This window comes from Cotesia glomerata, linkage group LG5 (genome assembly GCF_020080835.1).
Source record: "Cotesia glomerata isolate CgM1 linkage group LG5, MPM_Cglom_v2.3, whole genome shotgun sequence".
Lineage (NCBI taxonomy): Eukaryota > Metazoa > Arthropoda > Insecta > Hymenoptera > Braconidae > Cotesia > Cotesia glomerata.
In genome coordinates, this window is record NC_058162.1 from 23,117,297 (window position 1) to 23,133,466 (window position 16,170).

At 29.0% G+C, this 16,170-nt stretch overlaps 1 protein-coding gene across 1 annotated transcript in view; it reads left to right on the plus strand.

Moving 5' to 3' along the window:
- Positions 1-15,556, plus strand: part of LOC123265256 (heparan sulfate glucosamine 3-O-sulfotransferase 5) — a 58,275-nt gene extending 42,719 nt beyond the window's left edge. Inside the window, exons 3-4 of the mRNA XM_044728939.1 lie at positions 12,655-13,222; positions 14,833-15,556. Coding sequence (XP_044584874.1) covers positions 12,655-13,222; positions 14,833-15,498 — 1,234 coding nt within the window. The 3' untranslated portion in view covers positions 15,499-15,556. The remainder of the gene's footprint in view (positions 1-12,654; positions 13,223-14,832) is intronic.
- The last annotated feature ends 614 nt before the right edge of the window (positions 15,557-16,170 follow it).

The following is a 16,170-nucleotide window of genomic DNA, read 5'->3' on the forward strand; positions in this document are numbered from 1 at the left end:
TTATTGCTTATTAAATTTGACAAATCTGTCATTTCTAACAATGTAGTCAGCTGTATTCAGGTAGTTGTTTTCAGTACGGTCGAAAATCAACTAAAATAATTTTAATTATACCAAGTAAAATAATAAATAATTAATTTAAACGTTCGTCAACACTATCTTTTTGATGCATTTATAAAAACTGCATGGATCAGATAATTTTTACAAACATTATTTCCTCCATTCCAGGCGGAAAGTGTCATTTTCCTCTCGCGGCGCTAAGCGAAAACGCCGCTTTCCGCCTCCGTCGAGGAGGAAAATAGTATTCTCACCACGGGCAGGAAATAAGAAAGCCTCAGATCACATGTTTGTCGACCTCGGCTTCGCCTCGGTCAACAATTACATGTGATCTGAGACATTTCTTATTTTCCTGCCCTAGGTTAGAAATATACTATTATTACGGTATCTACTTTAATAATATAAATATTATAATTTTAAAATTAAAAAAACGCTGATCTGCCATAAGGTTGTATGTTAAAAATCTAATTTTTAATCATTAATAACTTTTTGAAATAATCGATAACGAATTTTAAATTTTTGAGAGAAGATCACTGTATGATTAAACTTATCAAAACCAAAAAGTATAAATTTATATCTATTATTAAGTCTTGAACGTGAACGTCCTTAATATATGTCTCTATCAATTTCATTTGCAATTATATTCATAGTTATCTATAAATACAATATCATGTAGACAGTTTTAGTTTAAAGTCGTTAAAATTTAGTCTTTAGAGCAATTTTAACTTCTTTTTTGTCAAAAACTATTTATTTGAATTTAACCGGTTGATGTTGAAAATATCACTAGTTGGCGACATTCAGAATATCCTAAATTATTTAGACATAAGTCCAGGCAATAATGCCGTATCTCATTGAAATACTTATATGTTTTAAATTGTTAATTTTCATTTCAATAATAAGAGAAAAATTAACTTTGTGCTTAAAAATAAAAAAAAAAAAAAAGCGTACCTAAGCGCTCAACATATCTCATATTTTATTTTTGAGCTCTTCGAGCTCCATCACCGAAAATTCTAATTAAAAAAAATCTTAAAATTTTTACGAAAGCTTAGAATTAATTACTAATAAAAATAAAATACCGGCCACGCTTGGGAACAAAAGTGAAATAATAGTACCAAAAAATTAAATAGTGAAATAATAGTACCAAAAACTAAATATAATCTTGGATAAAATGTCTAATGGAAATTTGGCTAGTGGATAAATTGGAGAACTGTATCATCCGAGGTATAATTTGACAATAGGAGGAGTATGGAATTATGTAGCGAGAGTTGAAAATCGCCTAGGAACTGAAAGGCACGATGCACGTATGAATTTCCTGACAACTGTGGGTCTTTACACTAGGGGAAGATTGACAAGAGTAGAAGCCGCGAGTCTCATACAAGAAATTCTCCAAGACGAACCGGACCTGCGAGATGAATTTATATACAGGGTAATTCTTTAGTCCAAGATGTTTTTCCTTTAGACTGTATAATTCTTTTTGTGAAAAATAAAAAACAATCGAAATGTTCTGATTTTTGTAATTAAGTGCAATTGTGTGTCAATAATATCAATAAATGTTTGCTCAATTTTGTATGTTTGGTGTTAAATAAAATTGTAAAAATTCGTAATTAAAAAAAAAAAAATTGGAAAATGTTTAACTCTAAAGGCCATCCCTGTAACTTCCTGCTAATTCCATTCTTAAGCGCTCATAATCTATATTATTAAGATAATGAGAAAAATTTTGAATCACCATCGCCAATGTAGTTTGTATTTTTAACTCCATGTTTTGTTTCAGACTGCTGAAACATTTCAATCATCGCATCCACCTCCATTTTCCCCGGACCTCTTGTGATTAGCACTACACTCATTTTCATGCGATTCATACCATTCCTCGAACTCAACCGTATTTCTTTTCTGTAATTATTTTTTCAATTACGGAAAAATTCCCACTGAGTAGGTCCCCCCCTTTCCCCTATCCGTTCTTTCCCAACTCCCTTAAAATTTGCTTTAATATGGCTCTTTACCGTAAGATGGACGGTGGCGTTGTTTGCTCGGTGGGTCTTGTATACGTGACTGAATAAAGTAGTCAGTACTTGTATCGGATAGCTTAACTGGTAGAGCCCTTGGCGCGTAACCGAGAGATCTGGGTTCGATTCCCAGTCTGGGCTGTCTGATTATTTTTTCAATTACGGAAAAATTCCCACTGAGTAGGTCCCCCCCTTTCCCCTATCCGTTCTTTCCCAACTCCCTTAAAATTTGCTTTAATATGGCAATTTTCCAATACTCACATAGCTTACAATAAGCACTTTTAATGTTTATATCAAGAATCTTTCCAGTATAATAGCCAATTATAGAAGAAACTCCAAATGACGATGTAAATCCCCGTTTTTGCCAGGTTCCATCTCCCGATACAGTCAAATCGTTCTTATTCTCATTTTCACTTGTCGCTTCTTTTTCTTGATTCACAGCTTTTTTCATCAAGGCTTCTGCAACGGTTTTACCACAATCTAAAATGTGCTTCAATAATATTGTATGCGTAGCTTTATCTAAAAAAGACGGCATGTCCATCAGGCCACAAAACTTGCACAAACCTTCGTATCCTATCCCTAGTATTCTCATCACAAAAATAAAGCGTCTATTTATTTCATAAGAATGCCCAATGAAAGAGCAGGAAGGAATATATTCACTGTCACAGTTATTACATGAAACTACAATTTTAAATCCCAGCCCACGTGTACTAGCTGTTAGAAATTCAATGTTTCCATCACATTTCTTACATTTCACAAGAGCAGAAATGGCAGTGAATACCGTAATAAAATTAATTATTCGAAATTCAGAGGTGCAACTTTCGGGTACATCGTTTTCAGTATTTTGTTTCAGTTTTTTAGATGATGTACTCCGAATACTTTCATCACGTTCCGCCGTTTTTGGGTTAAATATATTTTTTCGTTTCTTTGAATACGACTTACGGATACTTTCAGATTTCCGAACTTCTCTCGAAACTTTTCTCGTATCACGTCCCATAATAAATAACTTCAAAAATAATATATTTTAGTAACGCACAACTATTGACTGCTCTCCGCAACTGCCACAGGAATACTAGTGACGTGGCGAAAAAAAAATAATTTGTAGCACTTATACTACCTAGAAATTGTAATTATATATATTTAGGTATTTATAAATTTAGGTACTACTACATACACCAAAGTCTTAGTTTATGGATGACAATAGAACCCTAAAAGAGGGTTTCTTGAAGCTGCCGCTACGCAGAAAAAAAAATGTTCTTGAATCAAATATATATTTTTGAAGAGCTCAATATTCTTGGTTTGAATAGAAAAATTCTTGATTTAAGAACATTTTTCTTGATTTAAGGAAATTTTACTTAATTCAAGAATTTTTCGTCTTGATTCAAGACAATTACCCTCTTCAAAATTATATTCTTGGTTCAAGAATTTTTCTCTTGAATCAAGTTAATTTTTTTTTCTGTGTAGCTATCTGCTCCCGAGCGCTTTGAAGTACCCGAGCTCTCTTTATTATTTGTTGAATAACTCAAAAACTAATTATCGGATCGACTTGAAATTTTCAGAGAATATTTTTAAGATATTACACATAACGAAAATGCAAAAAAAAAATAATTGATTTTTTGAAAATTCTGACTACCCCTATAACCCCTTAAGCGCTCATAATTACACGTATTACATTTTTAAGCTCTTTGAGCTCAAATTCTAGATATTAAGCTATATAGTAACCATGCGTCAGTCAACTGAAAAAACTTCTATTAATACTTTACTTTCTAAGAAGAAATTTAGCTACCGCTTATTTTATTATTAAGGTTTACACAGAAAGAAAAATTTCTTGACTGGATAACAAAATTCTTGACTTAAGAAAATTTTCGAGTGCCTGAAGGAAGACCGAAGCTGTGTTGGTTAAAGTAAAAATTTTTCTTGAAATTCTATTCTTGGTGGAAGTTATTTTTTTTTAATTTAAATTATCGTTAATACTTGATACAGTAAATTTTTATATTTGATCAAGATTTTTAGATACTTTAGAAAAGCAGCGCTACCTACTTCAGCTGAGAAAAAAATGTTCTCACCTTGAGAAAATTTTTCTCTTGAACATTTGATACCCATTTTATATTATTTTAACGTGCAATTATACATATTGAATGAAAAAAATCATTCAATATTATTTGATCTTCCCATTTGACATGTTTGAGGCACAACCAGTTTGACAGCAAAAAAAAAGGTGATTTTTGGGAATTAAAATAAAAAAAAACTTCTGTATGAATTGTTTTAAAATTTTAACGGTGTATTAATACATATTTTAAGAATATACAGTAAAATTTTTAAAGAAAAAAAACTAAATATTTTCCGAGTTACACGCGATCTTCGACGGCGTTAAAAAAAAAGGTCCTCCACTGCTCGAGTGATTCCGACTTTCTCCGTGGATAAAACCAAAAAAAAACATTCTCGTTAAACTAGAAGATATTGTCCGTACGACGACCCACGGTCGAAAGAATATCAACAATTGACAGATAAATATCAAAAATCAGATCAAAAAACTGGAGAGTTATCGCACGGAGAATTATATACAGAACATGCAGAAAAAAAATTGGTAGTGATCGGATCATTTGTCTTCGAGTAATTACTCCAGCAAATTCGAAAAATGCTGTTTCGAGAAAAACGCGTTTTTCTTTAACTAATGCAACGATCTAACTGCCGAGCGGCTACTTTTTACATGGCTGTATGTTTTGACTCGCGATTAGTTTATCGCGAGTAATTTTGCGGTTACGTATAAAATTAATAATTATATTTTATACCGAATAATTAATTGAGTTTGTTTGTGAATTAAATATTTAATTCACAAGGTATGTGGGCAATCTTACAATTAGATTGCGCCAAGGAAAAAAACCAATGAGGTTCAATTTAACTTAAATTTATTTTAAAGCAAAGAAATGTGACTGTGCGCTACAAGGTATGTGAGAATAACTAACTTAGAGAAAATACAAAAATTGTTACAAGGAGAGTAAGAACTAGGCGTTACAATTACAAGCAAGAAAAATTAGGAGTAGGAATATTTGGCAACGAATAGTTGACCAGGAAGTAATTTGGAGGCGGGATAATTGCAAGCTATGCATTTTGGAAAAATAAGCAGGAAAGGGAATACGGATGTTAAGGTTTTTATCTGGATGGGCGATAGATTTACAAAATATTTCTAAACTTAGTTGGCAATTAAAAAGATTAAAAAATTTGCTAAAAGTAAAAACCCAGAGTAATATAACCCAGGTATCAAATTTATGACCATAAGCAGATTAAAAACTATTTAGGAAAATATCCTAAAAATTACCATGAAAAATTCATTTTCTATTCTAAAGCTAGAAAATAACTAAAATATAAAAAAAAGGAAAAAATTGTCTAGACTGCTATTGCAATACATAGGCTGGGAAATTTACACTCATCTTTTTCTAGATAACATAAAATACTTAAGAATACGGGTTTGAATTTAAAATAAAATATATTATTTACTAATTTAAATAATATTTTTTGACTATACAATAAAAAATATAAAATTATTTAATTAATTTAAATTTTTCTAATAAAACTAATCGTACGACGGAACACTATAAATTAAAAACTATTTGAGATATCGATTTAAAATTTGAATATGTTATTTTTACAGGTATAATCTATCGTTATATGAAAAAAAAATCGATTTTTTGAAAATTTCACGCTGGTTGTGCCCCTTAATTAATAAAAATATTACTGAAAATTTACTTCTATCTTTATATTTAATTTTTTGGAGCAAGAGAGAAATTTTCTCAAGATAAATAAATTTATTTCTATCAAGAACTAAATTTTTTGGAGCAGGAGGCTGGATTTTCTCAAAACAAGATTTTCTTAAAGCAAGAGAATTAATTTAGTTTGAATAAGTGAAATTTCTTGTGTCAAAAAAAAATTATTTTCGCTCAAGAAAATGATTAGGAAGAAAAACATTTTCTCGGCTCAAGTGAACCTATTTTTCTGTGTACCTAAGCGCTCAACATATCGCATATTTTATTTTTGAGCTCTTCGAGCTCCATTACCAAAAATTTTAATTAAAAAAAATCTTAAAATTTTTACGAAAGCTTAGAATTAATTAACAAGACAAAAATGCGCAGTTACTTGAAATTTTTTTCTAAAACTGCACGTGCGTTAAAGTGGGAAAAAAAATGTAGAAATAATAACAATATTAATATCAATGCTAAAGTATATAGTATCAAAGATTCTAAAAACTTCATAGAATACTTTATACATTTTCAATACAGTCTATAAATAAATTCAGTTCTTTGAAGTGCGACAAAAGATTAAAACATTACTAAAAGGTTCAACAATTTGTAACTCCCTACCATTGTTTTCACATCGGATTTTCCGCCATTTGTTTTCCAAATTCTTACAGACCGTTTGGGACAGTGCTGAAGGACAGTAATATTAGTACAAATTCAACTACTACTCAAGTATAATCCAATATAAAATAAAAATATTATACTGTAATTATTCAAATTTTTGAGTTGTGATAATAATTGTAACGAAAGAATTTTTTTGTGAAAATAGAAATTTGAAATTTATATAAATACTTAAATTAATATAAATTACTGGCCACGGTTGCGAACAAAAGTGAAATAATACTTCCAAAAAATTAAATAGTGAAATAATAGTACCAAAAATTAAATATAATCTTGGATAAAATGTTTAATAACTATTTGGCTAGTGTGTATTTTGTAGTGCTTTATCCGTTCTATAAGTTGACACTAGTAGAATTATGGAATTATGTACTGAGAGTTAATAATCGTCTAGGAACTGGAAGGTACGATGCACGTATGAATTTCATGAAAACTTTGTATTTTTACACTATGGAAATTTTGACAAGAGAACGAACCGTGAGTCTAATACAAGAAATTCTCCAAGACGAACCGGACCTGCGAGATGAATTTATACACAGGGTGATTGTTTAATCCAAGAGGTTTTTTCTTCAGACTGTCTAATTCTTTTTGTGAAAAATAAAAAACAAAAAACAATGGGAATGTTCTGACTTTTGAAATTAAGTGCAATTGTGTGTCAATAATTTCAATAAATATTTAATCAACTTTGTATGTTTGGTTTTAAATAAAATTGTAAAAATTTTTAATTAAAAAAAAAAAATTGGAAAATGTTTAACTCTCAAGGCTATCCCTGTAACTTGCTGCTAATTTCATAGTTAAGCGCTCATAATCTATATTATTAAGATAATGAGAAAAATTTTGTGTCCAGGATAGTCAAATGATAAAATCGGTATTTTAACTGGAATTTAGTGTCATTGCAGAGGTCTTAATTTGAATTTGTTCCTTTTCGAGTTTTCATATCATTCTCAATTTATTATAATAAGTATTTAAGCTGCATTCAAAAATGCTCTATCTCTACATACAAAATTAAGAAATGACCTTGTATCTTGTAAAATATTGACATTTTTAAAGATATAAGCTCTTCCCGATGTTACACTCATCGAGACCTTTTATTTGAGTACCCACATCAATTTTTCATACATTTTATATATTTATATATTTCACAAATACCATATATAAAAAATATCATGTGGGTACTCAAATGAAAGGTCTCGATGAGTGAAACATCGAAATGAGTTTATATCTTAAAAAATGTCAATAATTAAGAAATGACATTGTATCTTGTCAACTATTAACATTTTTAAAAATATAAACTCATCCCGACATTACACTCATCGAGACCTTTCATTTGAGTACCCACATCAATTTTTCATATTTTTTTTATATTTATATATTTCACAAATACCACATATATAAAATATATAAAAAATGCCATGTGGGTACTTAAATGAAAGGTTTCGATGAGTATAACATCGAAATGAGTTTATATCTTAAAAAATCTCAATAATTAAGAAATGACCTTGTATCTAATGAACTATTGACATTTTTAAAGATATAAGTTCATCCTGGCATTACACTCATCGAGACCTTTCATTTGAGTACCTACATCAATTTTTTATATATTTATATATATTTTATATATAAATATATGAAAAATATATCAAAATGCATGTGGGTACTCAAATGAAAGCTCTTGATAAGTATAACATCGGTATGAGCTTATATCTTCATAAATGTCAATAGTGAAGAAAATACAGGGTAATTTAACAAAACTCATTATTTAATAAAGCAAAATTTTATTTATTTATAGTTCACAAGTCACGGCAGTCACATAGTGACTGCAAGGTTGCTAGTTGCACTTTTTATATTTTTGAGCTCTTTAAGCTCAAATTCTAGATACTAAGCTATATAGTAACCATGCGTCAGCCAACTGAGGAAACTTCTATTAATACTTTACTTTCTAAGAAGAAATTTAGCTACTGCTTATTTAATTATTAAAGTTTAATATTCTTCAGAGAATTGGAACCTAAAAATAAGAAACAATTTTGATTTCGCAAAATTATTATAATGGATTATGATATTAATATTTCTAAGAGCTTTCTGGGGAATTCATTAATAAAATTAATAGAAGCTTTCATCAATTCACTTAGACGATTATCTTAATATCAATTTCTTATACTAAAAATATAGTTAAATTAAAGTTCAGATATATTAATACTAAATTATAATTATTATTAGTAACCAGTAATAAAAGCTAAATGCTAATTTTATTTATAATTACAAAAGCTTTAGTTAATTATATTGATCTTATTATATATTAAAAAAAATTAAAATATCAAGTTCACTTGCTTCATTAAAACAGCAGTAATGGGTAAATATATTTTTAATACACAATCATCGCGTGCTGAGAGAAAATAGTAACGTGACGATAGAATCTGGAGATAAAAAAAATAACATAAGTTTAGGTTAAAACAAGTACTTAGAAATAAATTAATGAAAATAATAATAACAAAAATTTGAAAAAAAAAAAAATTATTGTTTTTTTTTTTTTTTTTTTTTTTTTAAGATTACCTTTAATGTATTTTCTTCAGAAGTAAGTTTAAAGGTACTTTAAATAAAGCGGGGAGATATAAAAAATAACTTCAATAGATCAGAAAGTTCGAGCTTTTGTTGAATTGAATTTCTATATAGAAAGCATTTATTTAATTCAACAAATCTCTGTTTTAATAAATAAAAGCTTTTATTGGAATTAAAAGGACAAGAGTAATTAATCCATTGCTTTTTTATCAAAAATTCAAAAACTTTGATTAAATTTACATGAATAAAAGCAGCATATTTTAAAATTCATTCAATTCTCTATAAATTTATCATGAAAATTTCTGAAATTATTAATGTTATTATTTTATTCAGAATATTTATTTTATAATTAAAACAAGTTAATGGAAAAAGATTTTAATTAATATTTCAAAATAAGGATGTACATTTAGTAAAATTATTAAGATTGAGATAATACATTACTATTAATTAAAAACCAAAAATTTATAATTTCTGCTGCTTTTAATATCATTAATTAATCAAATGCTTAAATTAATTCGTACAATAACAAACAGTTAATTATTATTACCAACGTTTTTTATTTATACGTCTGAATTTATGAAGAAATTTTTTAAACTTTTGAAATTATCTAATTTTATTAAGGGGGAACACCACTGTGACGATCGAAAAAAAGAGGTGATTTTCGGGAATTTTTTTGACAGGGAAAATAAAGGAATTTAGGAATCGAATTTTTTTTAATCTATTAAGGGTACATTAAAGATTATTACCCTAAATTTTTATAAAAAAATATTTAATTATTACAAAGTTATTAACAATCTCGTAGAGCACTAGAAAAAGTTTCCCCTTTCATGGTCGGTTCGATAACTCAAAAACGGATTATCTGAAAATAAAAACCTAAATTGCTTCTTAATCAGTAAGGATGTAGTTCTCGTCGCACTTACGGAATTTTGAAAATTTTAATTTTTAAAAAAATGGCGACTGATTGAAAATTTTCTCACTATTCTTACTCTTTTTTTTTTGGTTTAACCCAGCTAAAAAAATCTTTAAAACAAAACTTTTTCAAATTCCGTACGTGCGACGATCACTACATTCTTACTGATTAAAAAGCAATTTGGATTTTTATTTTCAGATGATCTGTTTTTGACTTATGCTTGACGAGATTGTTAATAACTTTGTAATAATTAAATATTTTTTAATAAAAATTTAGGGTAATAATCTTTAATGTACCCTTAATAAAATAAAAAAAAACCCGATTCCCAAATTCCTTTATTTTCCCTGTCAAAAAAATTCCCAAAAATCATCTTTTTTTTCGATCGTCACAGTGGTGTTCCCCCTTAAAAGATTTTGTGTTGTTAATTTTTAGTTTCGTTTCATTTCTTCTTTCATACTAAGCTTCACCAAATTAAAAATAGTTATAAAGTTAATATTATTAACTTCCCGCTGAGAAAATCGAAGATTTTCAAAAATCGGGAAGTTATTGTTTTCACCCTGTTTTGCAAAAATCGAGTTTTCATCAGATCTCGACGTTTGAAGGTCACAGGAAGCTTCCCTGACTATCCCCGCGAGGTTGTCACGGCGTCTGTATGTGTGTGTGTGTGTGTGTGTGTGTGTGAAAGTATGTGAACCGCTTATAACTTTTGAACGGCTTGACCGATTTCATCGTGGTTGGTGCCATTCGAAAGGGCTTGACCAAACTTAGGTTTTGAAAACTATTTGGACCGATTCAGATAGATAGATTTTGAGAAATCTTCAAAAAACTGAAAAAAAAATTTTTTTCAAATGTGGTTTTTTTGGAATAACTTTTAAACGGCTTTATGGTTCAATTCCAAAAAATAATCAGCTCTTAACCTCAAAAAACCACGTCGATCGCCACCAGTCCGGTCAAAATCGGTTGATTCGTTCGAGAGATATCGTGAACGAAAGAAAACCGAAAAAAGTGTTTTTTCGGAATAACTCCGAAATTCCTAGCGCGATCAATTCAAAATTTAAGATTCTTTATGAGGCTTGAAAAACTGCGTCGAAGGCTGCCAACCGCGTGAAAATCGGTTTATTCATTCAAAAGTTATTGCGGTTTAAAAATTCAAAAAATAGTGTCTTATCAAATCTCTATCAGACTTTTGAGCTCGAAGAGCTCAAAAGCATAGGAAAGCAATCTCTTTGAACTCGGAGAGCTCAAAATAACCCATAAATTGTATTTTTAAGCTCGAAGAGCTCAAAAACATCATTGTGCAATTTTAAGCGCCTAAGTATGGAATTAGCGGGAAGTTGCAGGGATGGCCTTCAGGGTCAACCGTTTTCCTAATTTTTTTAGTTTTAAAATTCAGTAGAATAAGTTTAAAAAATAATCTTTATAAGATCAGACACTAATGAAATTAATAATAACTTGATTTTGTTTATTATATAAAGTTATTAATTATATCAAAAACTTAAGCGAGCACTAAATTTCTAAGTATTTAATTCAATACCTGTAATATTATTTCAGTGAAAATTATTTGAAGAAATTTATATACTTTTTCCATCATTTTAATGTATTCTTCCTTATTATTCTAATAAATCTCTTTTTCTATAATCATAAAAATTATTCATAGGATAATAATAATGATTTTGAAAAATTGAATAAAATTAGTACATATATTTGGTTAAATTATTAAGACTGAGATAATACATTACTATTAATTAAAAACCCAAAACTTACATAATTTCTGTTGTTTTTAATATAACTAATTAATCAATTACTTAAATTAATTCATATAATAACACACATTAAATTATTACTACCAATGTTTTTTATTTACGCCTGATTTTATGAAGAAATTTTTAATCTTTCGAATCAATCTAACTTTATTAAATGATTTTGTATTGTTAATTTTTAGTTTTGCTTCATTTCTTCTTTCATAGTAACCTTCGCCAAATTAAAAATAGTTATAAAGTTGAAATTATTTTAGTATTAAAATTCAGTAAAATAAGTTTAAAAAATAATCTTCATAAGATCAGACACTAACGACATAAATAATAACTTAATTTTGTTTATTATATAAAGTTATTAATTAGATCAAAAACTTGAGAGAGCACTTAATTACTAAGTATTTAATTCAACACTTAACTTTATATTATTTCAGTTAAAATTATTTGAAGATATAAACCGAAAAAAAAATTCACTTGAATCAAGTAAATAATTTTGAAGAACTTCATCTTCTTGACTTGAGTAAAAAAATTCTTAAACTAAAAAATTTGTCTTGGTTTAGGTAAATTTTACTCGATTCAAGAATTTTTCGTCTTGATTCAAGACAATGAAACTTTTGAAAATTATTTTTTTGGTCCAAGAATTTTTCTTTTGATTCAAATTCTTTTTTTCTGTTTACTTTTTCCATCATTATAATGTATTTTTCCTTATTATTTTAATAAATTTCTTTTCCTGCAATAATAAAAATTACAATTATAATAATACAAAATTACACAGTTAAAATAACAAAAAATTACAATTTAAATAATAAAAAGTTACAATTAACAAATAATAAAAAGTTACAATTAAAATAATAAAAAATTACAATTAAAGTAATAAAAAATTACAATTAAAATAATAAAAAATTAAAATTAAAATAATAAAAAATTACACAATTAAAATAATAAAAAATTACTATTATTTGTAGGTGGATACCCCGCTCCGCCATGAGGCCGGCCGAGGGCGACACGTCAGACTGCATCCTGGTGGTCGGCGTGTCACGGCCAAAGTTAGCAGCGGCCTTTCTACTGGTAGCCCTAGTCTCGCTCTTCCTAACCTTCCACATCCTCTACGACAGCGCCGTCTACAGTCTCGACGCGGCGGCATCAGTCTTCGACTCATCGGACGAGCTGGCGACGAACCAGCTCGATCCAGCGCCGCCTCGTCGCCTCCAGCCGTCCTCGTCTTCGCAGCAGGCCAATAACCTTAAGGACCTCGTCCCTCCACCAAGTCTAGTCAGCAAGGCCCACTTCTCACGCACAAACCGGCACCTCCCGCAAGCCATTATCGTCGGAGTGCGCAAGTGTGGAACTCGTGCTCTGCTAGAGATGCTGTTCCTTCATCCCCAGATCCAGAAAGCCGCCGGGGAGGTTCATTTCTTCGACCGCGACGACAACTATGAGAAAGGTCTAGAGTGGTACAGGAAAAAAATGCCCTATTCACTCAAGGGCCAGATAACTATTGAGAAAAGTCCTAGTTATTTTGTTACACCTGAGGTAAATAAATATTTTTTTCTGTCGAGATGGCTTCGTTCATGAATTATGAAGAAATATTTAAAATTATTATTATTATTAATGAATTAGCCGAAATTTGCAAAAAAATTCGCACAATATTGTGATAAAATAGAAAATTTTTATTTTATATTTTGGAAATAAGATTGATTTTTATTTTATTACTACACGAAAAAAAAAAAAAAACTCGAAAAATTACAGTATATAATGCAACGTGGCGCTTCGCGAAGAAAACTGGAAACATTACAGTTTTCGATTGTCATTATTACAGATTTTATAAGAATTACATTGAAAGCTCTGAATATTAACATTCAAAATTTGAATTTAGAAAAATGTTATTTCGAATTGTAATTTTTCTAGTTTTGATTACAACAGGACCGATTTTACATTTTACGCTGTAATTATTCCTGTTTTCTTTTTTCTGTGTACTGTTGAGGAAAATAATTTTTTTTTAATAATATATAATTGTATTAACTAATTTATCACAATATTGTGTAAAATTGTGTATAAACTAAGTAAAAAAGATTTTTTGGCACTCGTGTGTCAGTACACACACTTTACTCGTTGTGCCAACCTTCTACTTGCCAAAAGTTCTACCCACTCGGTCACATAGTTAAATATACTGTCAACAAATAGTAAAATTCTACAAAAATTTGAATTTTCCGCAATTATATAGTTTGAATTTTTTACCGCACGACGCCATTTTGTGTCATCGGCCATCTTGACAAGTACTTTGACCAACAACTTAAAACTGATAAATTCCCTTAAAAAACTTGATTTATAATATTGTTATTGATATTTTAAATTTTAACAAACTTTTTCTGCAATAATTTCATAAATTAAATGTAATTTTATTTTTAAAAAATTATTAAATTTAATATAATATTAATAACAGTTTTAATATGTCGCATTTTATAAAAATTTAAATTTCTCGCTATTTTGAAGTTTGAATTTTTGCGGCTCTACGCCATTTCGCGTCATCGGCCATCTTGACAAGTACTCTGATTAACAACTTAAAACTGATAAATTCCCTCAAAAAACTCGATTTATAATGTTGATATTGATAATTTAAATTTTGCCAAACTTTTTCTGCAATAATTTTGTAAATTTAATATAATTTCATTTTTAAAAAATTACTAAATATCAATAACAATATTAATCTGTCGCATTTTGTAAAAATTTAAATTTCCCGCTATTTTTAAATTTGAATTTTTGTGACTTTGCGCCATTTTGCGTCATCGGCCATCTTGACAAGTACTTTAGTTGAAGTAAAATTGTATAAATTCCTGTAAAAAAACTCAATTTATAAATGATATAGATATTTTAAATTTTAACAAAATTTTTCTGTAATAATTTCATAAATTTAATATAATTTTATTTTTTAAAAATTACTAAATATTAATAAAAGATTTAATTTGTGGCATTTTATAAAAAATTTAAATTTCCCGCTATTTTTAAGTTTGAATTTTTACGGCTCTGCGCCATTTCGCGTCATCGGCCATCTTGACAAGTACTCTAGCTGAATAGAAAATACATTAATTCCTGTGAAAAACTTGATTTATAAAATTAATATTAATAATTTATGAAACTTTCAGGTCCCAGAAAGAATAAGAGCAATGAACGCGAGTATAAAACTGCTGCTGATAGTCCGAGAACCAGTAACGAGAGCGATATCAGACTACACGCAGCTGCGAACACGAGTGTCTACAACATCGACATCCTCAGCAGTGACAACATCCTCAACGTCATCTTTATCATCATTAGCACGACCTCCAGGAGGAGGCGGAATCCTAACCCCAACTTTTGCCGAAGAAGAGAGTCAGCGCGGAGCAGCGTCAAGTCGGACCTTCGAAGAGCTGGTTTTGCGGCCCGACGGTAGTATAAATGAGTCCTATCGACCTATAACGATCTCCCTCTACCACAACTACATGCACCGATGGCTGGAAGTATTTTCACGGGAACAAATTCTGGTTGTTAACGGGGATCAGCTTATTGAGGATCCATTGCCCCAGTTAAAACGGATTGAAATGTTCCTCGGTCTGGAGCCCCGTATCGGTAGGCATAATTTTTATTTTAATCACACCAAGGGTTTCTACTGTCTGCGTAACGACACTGCGGACAAATGTCTGAGAGAGAGCAAGGGCAGAAAACATCCCCGTGTTAATCCCCTCGTCGTTTCTAAACTCAGGAGGTTCTTCAATGAACACAATCAACGGTTTTATGAACTCGTCGGCGAGGATCTCGGCTGGCCGGAGGAATAACATTTTTATTTTGTTTCTGACGCTGGACTTTGTTTTTATAAGTGGAGACTTGAAAATATTAAAATTTTTATTTTATTTTAATATTAGTTTCATTTTTTTTGGAGAAAAAATTTTTTTAGACCTTTAATCATTTTATAAATTTTTTCTAAGTAAATTATTATAAAAATGATTTTTTTTTTTTTTAACAAAAAAATTATCAAAAATTAAGTCTATAAATTTTTTATACAAAAATTTACTTATTATTAGAAATTTTAATGTTTGGATTCATTGAAAAACATTACAAAAATAAAAAAACGTACATAGTTGCGGAAATTCGCCGCTAGGTGTCGCATGGTCGGCAATTTCGCGCGCTAATAGAAAGTTATAAATAAAATATAAACAAATTTTTATAAAAAAAATTTTCGTGTCTTAAAAAAGTAAAAATTCAATTTTTTTAAACAAAAAAATTATCAAAAATTAAGTTTGAAATTTTTAGAATTTTTTTATACAAAATTTATTTATCAAAAATTATAATGTTTAAATTAAATTGGTTCAAAAATGCAAAATTAAAAAAACGTACAAAGTTGCAAAAATTTCGCGCGCTAATAGAAAGTTATAAATAAAATATAAACAAATTTTTATAAAAAAAATTTTCGTGTCTTAAAAAAGTAAAAATTCAATTTTTTTTTTGTT